At 46.6% G+C, this 13845-nt stretch overlaps 1 protein-coding gene across 1 annotated transcript in view; it reads right to left on the reverse strand.

Moving 5' to 3' along the window:
* ENO2 (enolase 2) overlaps positions 1 to 13845 on the reverse strand; it is an 82196-nt gene that overhangs the window by 1798 nt on the left and 66553 nt on the right. The window contains exon 11 of the mRNA XM_086932920.1: positions 13005 to 13063. Coding sequence (XP_086789046.1) covers positions 13005 to 13063 — 59 coding nt within the window. The remainder of the gene's footprint in view (positions 1 to 13004; positions 13064 to 13845) is intronic.

The raw sequence follows: 13845 nt of genomic DNA on the forward strand, positions 1-13845 counted from the left end.
TACAGTAACTAAACATATCATACTAAAATCACATTTATTTTACACCAGCATCACAGTCACACATTTGCTACAACTGTAGAATTACACCGCATGTTCACCAAAATGGTATGACACTGTCATTACATTGCCTACACAATTACACAACCAGAAGTCAGGGGCCTCAGGTCTCACTCATTGCGAGTGAGAATCACACATTTGGTGGGCAAGGTGAGATGTTACTGAAAGGAGATGAATTTTATACCTTGTGAGAAGTCCTAGAACTGAACTCTAAATGCAACTGTATCCAGAGAGAGCTCTACAGTGTGTGTGAGCTGCAGGGAGAGTCTCTTCTTGACCCGCTTTTCCGATTTATCCCTCTGCTCTGATTTATCTTTTTCAACTCTGTCCACAACCCTCTCCTTTCCTCTCTCAAAACACCTTCCAGTACCAGTTGAGATATTTCCATTGCGGAAGTATCCTTCTCGAATTTCCTTTTATGGTCAACTCCATAACAGTAACCAATCCTCTACCAAAAACATCCAATCATCATTTCCTGCAGCCCATAATCTTTCCTACCGCCACCCTAAACAACATTTTGCAAGTGCCCCTTACTCTTCACCCCACTACTCCTCTCCATCTCACTGCCCTGAAAATGACCTCAATTGTCCCACTTCTTCCTACCATGCCGTTAATGCTCTTATCCACTCTACGATTTCCCAAAGTATTTCTGCATCTACGTTCCATGTCAGACCAGGTACCCGCACATCTTCTTTGACACTTGAGCACAACTCCTCACATCTTTAAAAAATTGGGCGTGCATGTCCACAGGAAAGATTGTAGACAGTGCTGTCTCCATTTTGTTTTGTGGAATATAGAGAAAAACTGCAAATTTTCCTTACTCGCAGATCACAAATTTAACACCTTGTAGAATGCTCTGAGCCGGTCATCTAGCAAAATCAAAACTTCATCTATGGAGGTTGATCTCTTAACATCCATAATATTGAGTCTCAGTACCCTGGATCGCACCGTCCCTAAGACCCGGCCTGGGACTGATAGATCCCCTGAAATCAACCCATAGAAACCCATACACTGCACTTTCAAACACTCCAGCTCTAACCATCGGACGCTTCAAGGACCTTCTCCTAGCCTTGCAGAAGTGATTGCCCTATTGGCTATCGCTCCAAGGCAGCGGAATCCCATACAATGAAAAGGCACCCTAAAGCTGGTAACATCTCTGACATACTTTTAAGACCTGATGACCCTCTTGCAGCACACACCAGCCCTGAGGTTCACAGCATCCCAGTCTGGATGCAACTCCTCTGTAAATGTCTGTCCAACAGATGGGCTGAGCTAAACAATCATCATGAGATCTTGATAGCATCCTTTTCATGTGAATCCACAACCACTTCTGTGCTATGATGCCTTCTTCATAACTCATAAGATCAGATTTAATTCGCCATGGGCCTGGATGATACTGATGGAAATGTGACTGAGTGGCGGTCTAGTCTCTCATGACCTCCCAGGACTCACGGATACAAAAGCTGACGCTGGCGCGAGCGCGCAGCATGTGAGGGCAGCTCGAAGGTGGGAGGCTGCTGGTAGAGAGCTAACGGCTGTGGCTCTTGCCTTTTTAAAATGTATTTGTTACTTTGGCATTCTATTTTTGGGGCATTTCTGTTAACTTTCCTGACTTTTAAATAAATTCACCTGGACACTTTTTAAATGTACACAACTTCGCTCTGCACCTATTTGTGAGCACAAGGGGTACGGGCTAACCGCGTCTTCTTTCTTCTGCTCTCCCGACGTGGGGGTCCGTCTGTGCGAGCGGACCCGCCACCTTGGGAGTAGCATAGTGGCGGTCTAGTCTCCCATGACCTCCCAGGACTCACGGACACAAAAGCAGACGCTGGCGCGAGCGCGCAGCAGACGCACCGAAGGCGCGCCAAAGGCAAGCTCGTCTGCGCCCACCCGCGCCAAGGACGCGCCCAGCGCCAGTTACGATGCCCCTTTTGAGATGGGACCGAGGCCAGTTGTTGGGGGTGATCCTAGACATTACACCAGTAAAGAACTAAACATCATCGGTGAGTGGGGATGTGATAGAGGGATCCTTATGCTGTCCAACACTGCTTTCCCTGTGTCGGACTTCCTGAGGAGTGACACTATAGCCGGTGGGCTTTTGAATGTGAGATCTCTCCCTAAACACAGTGTTGAGATACAACTGGTGTTGGAGGCTCACGAGCTGAACTTCTTGTGTATGACCGAAACATGGAATGCGCCGGAGTGCGAAGTTGATGCTGGGAATGCTTGTCTGCCAGGGTTTAATATCCGCCACAAGCCCAGAACTAGTGGGAGGGGGGGAGGGGTGGGTGTGATTTTTAGCGATACGATGGACTTGAATGTCATCGAAATTGATGCGTGCAGCGGCTGTGAACTATTTAGATTTTCTTTTAAGAATGCACAGAGGCTTTTTCTAACAGGAATTATCTGTTATAGACCACCTGGGGTCTTTACTTTAGCCCAGCAGCAGTCATTATTGGAACTGCTCACCAACATGGCTGCTACTCACAGCCAACTGGTGATTCTTGGAGATTTTAACCTGTGGTTGAATGGCACTATGAACACAGGCCTTCCTAATATGATTCACTCATGTGAGGCCCTTGGCCTCTTTCAACGAGTCTCTCAGGCGACCCACACAGGGGGTCATTGGTTGGATCTGATTTTCTCTGAGACCAACCTTCTTACTGTTGGGGACGTTTTACCTATGGCCTGGACTGACCGTTCCCTGACCAAATTCTTTGTGAAATCAGGCACACTTACTGCAGGGACATCTAGTCAAGTGAGGGAGTTTGTTAGCAGGGATTGGAAGTCTCTTGCTTGGAAAAAAGGTGCCTCACCCATGTTCATGGTTGAGGAGTGCTTTGCCCCTGACATGCAGATTGAGGTGAATTACACCGCCCTTTGCTCGAAGATTACCTCGGTTCTGGACACCTCTGCTCCTTTAAAACATCATAGGAGTAGGGGGAGACCCTCCGCACCCTGGTTTACGGACAGCCTCAAAAATTTGAGGCGGGAATGTGAACAAGCGGAGAGAAAGTGGAGGCACGCATACCTGGATAGGGACAGGCTTGCTTGGAAAGCTAAGCGGGTGGATTATAAGAAGGAGACCCATAGAGTTAAGGCAGCGCACTTCTCTAGGGTGATTCTCGATGCCCCGAATAGCTCCCGCAGCATTTTTTATATTTTGAATAGCCTTATTAGCCCGGACTGTGCCAAGAATGAGTTCCCCCCCTCCCAGGAACTCTGTGAGAACCTAGCCAGGTTCTTCCAGGATAAAATCAAACTGATCATTGACGATCTGGGGGTGGAGCAGCAACAAACTTTAGCGTTAGCTGATTGTGGCAGCTCGCTGACTTCTGGAGTCGTTCGTGAACAGGGGGGAGATAAGTCCTCGTGGAATTTGCGCAGTTGTCTGCAGAGGAGTTCAGGGGAGTCGCCTTTGGTATTACATCTGGGTCCCCGCTTGACCCGATTCCACAAAAAATCTGGAAGGAGTTCAAGGCTGAGCTCTTCCCTATGCTTCAGCTGGTTTGTAACCAGTCGCTTACTATTGGAGTGGTTCCACCTCAGTGGAAACAAGCAGTGGTGACCCCTTTATTGAAAAAGCCCACCCTTTATCCTGAATGCCTCAAGAACTTTAGGCCCATCTCGCTTTTACCTTATCCGGCAAAAATTGTAGAGCGGGTGGTGGCAGGCACTCTTTCTAGTCACCTAGAACAGCATAAGCTCCTGGAGGAAGTCCAGTTTGGCTTTCCGCCAGCCCATGGCACCGAGACGGCCTTGGTGACCGTGCTGGATGAGCTTCGTTGGTGGGCAGACAGGGGACAGGCAGGGGTGTTGATCGTGCTTGACCTGTCTGCCTCCTTCGACATGGTGAACCATGGTATTTTGCTGGATAGGCTGAGAGAGGTGGGGGCTGCTGGTAGTGCCCTTGGGTGGTTTGAGTCCTTTCTTCTGGACAGAGAACAAGCTGTGTCCCTCCCTCCCTTCCAATCCGCTTTTTCCACCATCTCACATGGCGTTCCACAAGGCTCGGCAGTTAGTCTGATATTATTTAACATCTACATGAAGCCTTTAATTGCGGTCATCAAACAATATAAGATTGAAATTGTGAACTACGCTGATGATACGCAGTTGATTCTCTCCCTGGAGGGAGATGAGCCAACCTCCTTGGAAGTATTCCATAACTGCATGCGAGATACAGCGGGCTGGTTGAAAGGCCAATTCCCTGCAATTCAACACAGGAAAGACGGAGGGGTTATACTGCCCAAGGCCTAGGGTACAATCTCTTTTTCCAAGCAACTTCTGGCCTGCTGATTTCTCTCCTTTGGTGCAGCCTGTGAAGGTAGTGCGGAACCTGGGTGTGATGTTTAATAGCGATCTTACCCTGGAGGCGCATGTCTCAAAGATAGTAACTGGCTGTTTGGCCATTATTCGCCTCCTGAGAAAAATCCTTCCTCTGTTACCGCCCCTTGCTCAGATAGAGGTGGTGCGCTGTACCGTGCTCAGTAGGTTAGACTACTGTAACTCCCTGCTGTTGGAGTCTCCATGTTACCTTATGGATAGACTCCAGAGAATTCAGTCTGCAGCGGCAAAACTAGCCCTGGGGTGGCCAACAAGATCTTCTTCTTCAAGGGCTTTGGCTCAGCTGCACTGGCTCCCAGTGAGACAGAGGGTGCAATTTAAGTCCCTCTGTCTGGCCTTTAAAGCTCTCCACGGGTTGGGCCCTGCTATTTTACAAAAGAAGTTCTCGTGGCATGCGACGGCCCGCAATCTACGTTCCTCCTCGGCCAGGTTAGTGACCATACCTAGGTTTAGGAGATCCAGAGCAGGAGGTAGATCGTTCGGGGTGGCCGCGGCGAAACTCTAGAATTCCCTTCCGGCTGAACTTAGGCATGCCACCGACCTTCCTGCATTTAGGAGGCATTTGAAAACATGGCTTTTTCCCAACCCTCTAGCTCTTTATTAGTTGGTCCCCTTTCGATATGAGCTTGTCAGCGCCAGGATGCCTTTTTTTAGGTGATAGTGCGCTTTAGAAATGAAGTAAATAAATAAATAAATAGCATCCTTTTCATGTGAATCCACAACCACTTCTGTGCTATGATGCCTTCTTTATAACTCATAAGATCAGATTTAATTCGCCATGGGCCTGGATCTCTTGATACTGATGGAAATGTGACTGAATGAATCTTCCCAAACACTACATAGCCTCCAGGCTACAAGACTTTGATAAAGAAAGAACTCAACTAAAGGGCTAGACGGACAGCAATCACCAACAACTGCGCCAAAATTCACCAAGGGTCTGTCATGCAAGACTGGAAATGTCTAATGCTCCTCTTGTAATTCTACCCATTATCATCTCCTCCTTAATTACAAATCTTCACACAAACACTACAACTGCTAACACCTTAAGTAACTAGGGGTCACATGTACAAAAGGTTTTAGTGGTTGCAAAATGTCAGTCAGGCCATTTGCGACCGCTAATTAGCCTTTTGGCTTGTGCAAACCCTAGTTTGAGAGTCAGTAATCTATTACCGACTCGGAAAATAGGGTTTGCAAGTCGATATTAGGAAGAGGCATAACAAGGGCGTCCTTTCCTATTAGCAAGCCACAGGGGGATGTACGAATATTTTGCGACCAGTTGCGATGCAAAACATTTGCAGTTTCTTGCCTACTTCAAGTAGGTGGTAAGCCAGTGGCAAACGAGAAGGGGGTTCCCAGGGGGCCCTTTCCCCTCTGGCAGCAAAAATGTACTTTACGAGGAGGCATGCCTACTCTTAAAAAATTAAACCAAAACCTTTCATATTTATTTTTGATATGCATCCCATTTTCCTTTAAGAAAAATGGGCTGCATTAAAAAAAGTTTCTTTATTTAAAAGCAAACACAGACATGGTGGTCTGCTGTCCCCAGCAGGCCACCATCCGTGTGTTTTTTGGAAGCCCCATTGGGTGGTAAATTGCAACCTACCTCATGAAAATTGACGAGGTAGACCAAATACGACCACATTTGGAATCGCAAAATGTGACTGAGACACATTTGTACATTGCATTTGGCGAGTTCCTAATTGCGAGTCGCAAACAAACGCAATTAGGAACTCGCAAAATGACTCGGTTGCACATGTGACCGTACATTAGAAGTGTATGCGTCGACAACTATGCCTTACTATCCTGGGCGGCAGGAATATGTATTCAAACTGACAACACTTCAACACTCAGCATCCACCATCTTGTTACCAACCCCAGTAACAGTGCAATCCATACTGTAAATGAGATCTGCTCAATTCAGGCCTTGGAAGACCATCTGGTCTTAGCTTTTCATCTATCATCCTCACTGTCACGCCCTACTAACTCTTCCCAGCTGCCCTTGCATTTGGAACTCGCATCAGCACCCGATTCCTCGCCTCCAGCTCGCCCCACCACCGCTTCAAAGACAGACGTCCAACTTTTTGTCCAATGAAAACCACATACTATTTTCACAAACATCTTGAGCAAGATGGTTCAAACACTCACTTTTAAGGATCTCTATGCACCACCATAAGCTCACTGCACCTTACCATGAGAAGTCTGTCTACAAAAAACAATGAAGGCATTGCCGTGCAGCAATAAGCTATACAAAAGAAAAATAATAACACAAAACAACCCGCCACCCACCAAAAACATTTTCAAGCCCAATTATAAACCCACAAGCATCCACCAATAAAACAAAGCAATCCCAAGTCTAGGAGACTTACCATCTGACACTTCATCGTCAAAGTAATCAATACAGTCCTTCAAGTCACACAGACATTGAATCTCCACACTGAACTCCGTCCATGCAATCACTGAAGTACCACCAACTTCTAGTTCACCAGCTGAATGTTCAACCATAATACTGTGCGCAGGGTTTCTTGTCTACCATCCTATCATCAGTAATTATATAATGAATATAGAGTACCTCTTCGTAACTCCACATCTAAGTACCTTGAAGATGTATATTTCTTCTGACTACAACTAGGGTATGACCCTTTCCATTGTTGCACACTGCACCAATCCTGCTTCATTACAAAATGTTTTTGTTCTGTCTATTATTTGAAACAAAATATATTCAACCACAGCTAAAAGACACACACTCAACCCAGACAACTTAAATTATACACCCCTCTCTAGCATACCCATTCCAGCTAAACTCCTATAACAACCCTTACGTGAGCACCAAAAGCAATCACTTAAGTTGTGTGACCATCCTGAGTTTTCAAAATACAGACACAAGTGGATCAAGTACTCTCTTCTTGGAACATTTAGCGACTTTCAGCACTGTAAAGCCCCTAATCAGGGCGAAACCGGTCCTGGGTTACTTTTGATCTGGTTCAGATAGGACCTGGCTTGGCAATTTGGGCTGGGCTCTTACTTTTGGAGCGGGGTCAAGACTGATTTGTGTATGGCCGGGTCTAATCTGAGGTGGTATGGTGAGCAAAAAAACGATGGGTTGGAATGCTGCCCGAGTGATTGCCAGTGGTTAGACGTATTGCAAGGATTGCTCCCAGCAACTTTTGTGTTTTTGATACACTACATGAGAATCAGCAACAGATACCTCAGATTGGATAACCTCCTTGTCTGACAGATCTGACAGATCCCCAAACCTTTTCCTAATCCTTGAATAAAGAGATTGGGGTTGAATTGAGAGGACAGGAAGATGTGGCGCTCAAGGCTGTGTGATCACTGAGTATGTCTGTAGGTATCAAAACTCGTGGTGCAAGACAGGTCAGGGGAAAACAAACCCAGATGGCAAACAACCCCTGTCCTGGTGTAGGAAGGCCTATACCAAACAGAAGAGAAACAAGTCCCGTGCACAAGCTAATGGAATACGTGGTCCTGAAGTCAGGACTCGACAGATAGTAGCAAAGTCTCTTGAGGTAGAAATGAAGGTCAAACACAAAGGTTATGAATGTGAAGAAGATTTATAGGTCAGTACAAATAATAATAGCCATCCGAGCCGGCTCCACTACTCGGATTCACAACGTTTCCCGCCCGCACTGACTAGTGCGCTCTTTTCCCAGGTCCCTGTTTTGAATCTGGGACGCACCCGTCCTGATTCAGTGATCGCGTTTTTACGAGCAGGGAACACACGTGGCTGGCAATATAGTTTGATCCGCCACCCCGCCCTGATGAGTCACATCTCCTTCACGGTGTGACGAAACACGTGTCGGCTGGCTATTATTATTTGTACTGACCTATAAATCGTCTTCACATTCATAACCTTTGTGTTTGACCTTCATTTCTACCTCAAGAGACTTTGCTACTATCTGTCGAGTCCTGACTTCAGGACCACGTATTCCATTCGCGTGTGCACAGGACTTGTTTCTCTTTTCCTAATCCTATTCACAACTCATTTCCATACACTACTCTTGTCAGGTTCATTTGTATGTGCATGCTCCCTCATTCTGCACTTGGGTCAGCTCAAGTATGAAGACACCTAAAGTCCAAGGGAAGTCTTTCCTCTCTCAGCATTTCCACTAAGGAGCATGATAATAAGCACACTGGTTCTTTCACACTCTGATTACACCTACACCCTTTGCTTTGGGCTCCCGGCTTCCCTACTTCATGATCTACAGCAAAACAGCAGTGCTATCCCTACTCCTGGTCACATCACCCCCACACAGCATTGAACAGAGAGTTGTATTTAGAAGTGGTGCAGAGTTCCTCCAAGCCAAACTGGACCAATATTGTCACAACTGTAGTTTCCAATCAGTGTCAGTAGACCTGCTCACGGTCCCTCTGCTTCTCGTAAACTCCTAGGAGGGTTTCATTCTCTGAGCCAGCCACCAAACTCTGAAACCCATTGAGATGGGACCGTCTAGAGAGACACAGCCATACCACACACTGTCACACGCCTCCAGGAAAGACATCTCAGCCTATCTCCTGCCCTCCCTACTCCCATGTCTCCAGGGCACACTAAACATAGTCACCACCTTCACACAAGGAAGACTCTTAACTTATACACTGACGCCTAAAGCACCAACAGCCACATATCTGATACCCTGGCCTACTAACTATGTACAGCTCAACTTATCGTTTCTACAGACTTCTCTCAGAAAACACACACTTACTGCAAGCTCACCAACACTCTTCTTTGCCATGCTTCACACATATATTCCCCCTGCATGCACCACTTAATAACCATCTTATTCTGTCTTGAACAAACATGCTTTGTACAGCACCAGAGGCCTCCTGCCAGGTTGGATATTGCTTTAAACGCCCTGATTACATGTTGGTCAGGTATTGTCTGACCTCTGCATAAACAACTGTTTGTGCAGGGGTCAGAATTATGAGTTTGGGTGGTATTTACTGCATCTGGTAATCACCAGGTGCCATAAATATGTCACCCTTTGTTAATTTTCTGGAGATCACACCTGGGTCTAACAAGGGAAAGGTGTGTGGTAGTTACAATGTCATGCAGATGTTAGTGCAGTAAGTATCCAAATCCACGTTATTCACTAGAAATTCCCAATATGTACTATTTATTGCACTCAATCAATAACGTACCCCTGCGTACCATTACATATCGACCGAGATACAAAGCACCTGTATTTCTTCAAACTCGAAATTAGGGCCTCTGACACAATTTCTGGCTACCCTACAACAACCACATTTTTGCTCTCCTACACTTGTAGCCATGTTCCACTCTTTCCCTTCAAGCTAAGCTGTTTGGGTCTCACCTGAGTCAGCGCACGCACTGTCGCCTGTAAGAAACTTTGTTGGCTTACAGTGAGTTTTGAGCCCACCCATTGCTTACCATTGGTTGGCCTCTCATTTGCTTGCTTGTCTGTGGTCAGCATGTGCCAGCTTCACTTCCTTCTATTGAGTTTGGGCCTCCTCTGGAGCCTTGCCCAAGTACTTGTGCCCTTTCACTGCTCCTGCTTTCAGGGCTACTTTTTTCTTTTTGTTAAATCACTCCACAAGAGTGCACGTGTTTGCAGGCCATCTCCCTTATGTGCCTCCTTCCCCACACTCCATTCCCGCCAGACGTTTTTCAAAACTTCCAGCTGCACTGCTGTACAACAAAGCTAAAACAAATCGACAAAGCCAGTAGTTCTCATAGGTGAAACCTATTAGCTTTGGCAATGCTAGTTTTCTCTGCATCTAACACAGTAGCCATAGATGGCTCTCAACACAATACCTATACCACCTGCTCCCCTTGCTTCACTCCTGCATGGCACAGCACAACCCAATTCTATGTCCTTAACTCACTCTTTATATGAACTCTGCCTTCAAGAGTGTCTCTCAGAACAACACTAGTTCCCACTCTTGGTCCCTCCCTCTCTCCACAACCCTGCCCACAATCTGCCTGCCCACCAGAGTCACAGCACCCTTTTCTTGAACCTTGTGTACACCCCTGGAGCCAGATGGCGTTGCACCATCAGTTCGCCTAGGACCATGTTGCTCACTAGCTGCAGCACACACCTGACCTTTCTAAAAGTGCTTGTAAATCATACTAATTCTGGAAATGCAATATACAACTATCAGTATCACAACAGAACTACGTTACCAGTATGCAAGCACTAGAACTATTGTGTCAGTAAAATGGCACTGCCAGTGCACTGGAAGTACATCAGCACTACAGTTACAAACCAGTGGCACCTGTTTGGTAATTACACTACCATAGACCCGCACTGGAAAGACACTGGGGCATATGTACAAGGAAGTGGAGGAGAGAGGCGTTGGCTTTCCTGGCTTAACACCCCTCTCCTCCACTTCTGAAACGCAAGGCTGCACCATATTTACAAGAACGTGGTGCAGCCTTCGGTTTCTCCCTGCGATGATGCTAAGTTTAGCAACTTAGCGCCAATGCAGGCACCCTACACCAGAGTGCAAGGGTGTCTGTGTGCAGGGGATAATTGTTCATGTGTAGGAAGGTGTCCCTTTCTGCACATAAACAATCCTAGAAATGCCATCCTGTCACTTTAATGGGTGCAGCTTCATGCAGCACATATGAAAGTAACAAAATGACACCTTCCTGTACATAAACCAACAATGGCATTTTGCTTTGTCCATGTGTGCTGCACAAGGCAGCACACATGGAAAATGCAAAAACGAGGAGAAATAATGCATTCCTCCTTGTTTCGCCATTTTAAGACCAGTTTTTACCTGGTCTTGATTTTGGCGCTACCTCCTATGTACGCCACCCTTTTACATAGGGGGCAGCGTCTAAATGAATGGGTGCTGCAGTGGAAAGTCCACTGGCCACCCCTTTCACGCTAACCATAGCATTAAAGGGGACCTTATGAGGCAGCGTTAAGCAGCTTAACACTGCCATGTACATAAGGCGCAGCCCCTATCGCCACCACAGCGTCTATAAAAGTGACGTTGTGGTGGCGATAGGGGCTTATACTAATGCCCCACTGTCTCTACACCAGCACTGCAAATCCACTGCTTGTATACCAGGTAGCCAATTACACTGCTTTTATAAAAGTGGGGGGACCCCACTGCCAATACCAGCACTGCACTTACAGTACTGTTACAACAGTATTACCTTTATACTGGTGGTGTCCCAACAGTAGAATTACACTGTCAGTACACCATCAAAACACCATCACTAGAAGTACACTGCTGCACACAAGGATCTTTTTGTGTAGGGGCAGGGGGGTTGACTGCACAGGTGGGTTTTGTTGGTGGAGTGGACTGCACTCAGTTGTTGCGCTGATAGGGTTGACCGCATATAGGTGTGTTATTGGTACAGGGGACTGCACACATGTGTTCATTGCTGGAGTTGACTTCACCCAGGTGGTTCCTTGCTAGGGCTGCCTGCGCACCTGTGTCACATGGTTGTATGACAGAACCACGCACGCCTAAACGATGCGTGGCTTAACAACACAGTCACTACCACATCTGGGTCGTTACCACATGTTCCTTCAGCACGTCAGTCAAGACAACAACTTGCCTTGACGTTGGAATAGTATAATTTACTACTCCAACTCCAGTCAGTGCATCATCAGTATGGAAGGTGCCGGACTTTAAATCCACCAGCAGTCCAACACTGTGTTCCCTAAAGCAAGTCGTTTGTAACGACTTGCGCGCTAAAGGAACGCGTGGTAACGACTCATTCGATGTAGTGCCTGTGTTGTAAAGGCATTAAGTGGTTTCGACTGCGTGGTAAAGGGTGTTTCCCATGTCTCATTGGTGGAGTGGACTACATATAGGTGTTTCAATATCAGTGTGGACTGCACATAGGTTTTTGGTTGGTGGACTGCTCACATGCGTTCATGGAGCGAACGGCACCCACAGGCCTCAGGGATAGTTTGGCAGCATACTGCTGTTTCTTTGGTAGAGTGGGCTTTACAGAGATGCTTCACTTTAAGGTTGGCTTGAAGAAGGCCTTGTCGGGTAGAGTGGACGAGACGCAGGTGTTTCATTCACAGCGTGGACTCCACACATGTGTTTCCTTGGGGGAACAGCGTTTACAACGCAACTTTTACAACGTAGTACCTTTACGACGCAACCATTACAACGCAAGTCATTACAACGACTTGCGCTGGGGGGCGCTCTAGGATAGGGAATAGTTTTAATTTACTATCTAACACCTTCCCTACTATCCACGGGGACTGGAGTTGGAATAGTAAATTAAACTATTCACTATCCAGCGACGCAAGTCGTTGTAAAGACTTGCGTTGTAAAAGTTGCGTCGTAAAGGCATACGCTGTAAAAGCATGCGTTGTAACGACGTACATCCGTTTCCTTGGTAAGGTGGACTACACACAGGCCTTGCATTGGTGGAGTGGACTGTAAACAGGTGTTTCATGGACAGCACACAGCTGTATTTGTAGAGGAGACTGCACACAGGAGTTTCATTGGGCGGGTTGGCTGCACACAGGTGTTGTATTGCTGGACTTCACACAGGCAATGCATTGTTAAGGTGAACATCACAAAGGTACTGTACACACCAAGTGCAACATATGTAGTTAAAACACAACATTACAGAAAATTGTCCTTACCTCATGAGCTGGTTGTATTTTGCTAGTCGTTCAGACCTGCAGGGAGCGCCAGTCTTAATCTGCCAGAGAATACAGAAAATTCAGCATTTTGACCCAAAAACAGAACTGTCAGAGCAACAGTCAGAACTCATACTTCCTCAGGGGTGTGGAATTTTGTAAAATATCTACTGTGGGAGGAGTGGGATGCTTCATGAATCTACTTGTCCTGAAAACCCCCCAAATCCAGTTCATTTAGGTGCCATGCAGTGAGGTGACAAGCTATGGCCGTGTTCTCAATATACCAGATATCTCACAATAGTCCTTCTGATTATGCAAGGGCTCATAATATATCAAGGTTTGGATTCTAGCAAACTTCTTATTTTGGCACCTAGTGGTAGTTCCTTGAAGTAGGCAGAAGGCGATCTGATGCTGGACTGCGCTCTAAAGGCCAGATTTTTTTAAAAAAGCCACACAACGCAGAGCATCCCCCAAAGAGGCTGCGCTGATTGCGTGACACGGAGGGAGAAGGAGAGTGCCATAACTACAGAGATATGGCTCTCTCATCCCTTTTCCCAGCGCTGGCACTGATTTCAGCTGCTGTGTGCCAAGCACACACCTTAGCGCCAAAGCGCCAAGGGGCTTGACCGAGTCTAGCACAGGTTTTGTACATGAAGGGTACCCTTCCTGTACACAATACTATGCTTAGACAAGTTCAAACACTATTCCCACTTTGTATGTATGCGGCACGGTGCAGCACGCAAAGTCGTAAAAGAAAGAAGAAATGAAAGCATATCTCCTCTTAACGCCTCCTTTTAGATGGCGTTAACCTTTGGCGCTATACCATGTCTACCGTTGTTTGTAG

Source organism: Lissotriton vulgaris, chromosome 7 (genome assembly GCF_964263255.1).
Source record: "Lissotriton vulgaris chromosome 7, aLisVul1.2, whole genome shotgun sequence".
Lineage (NCBI taxonomy): Eukaryota > Metazoa > Chordata > Amphibia > Caudata > Salamandridae > Lissotriton > Lissotriton vulgaris.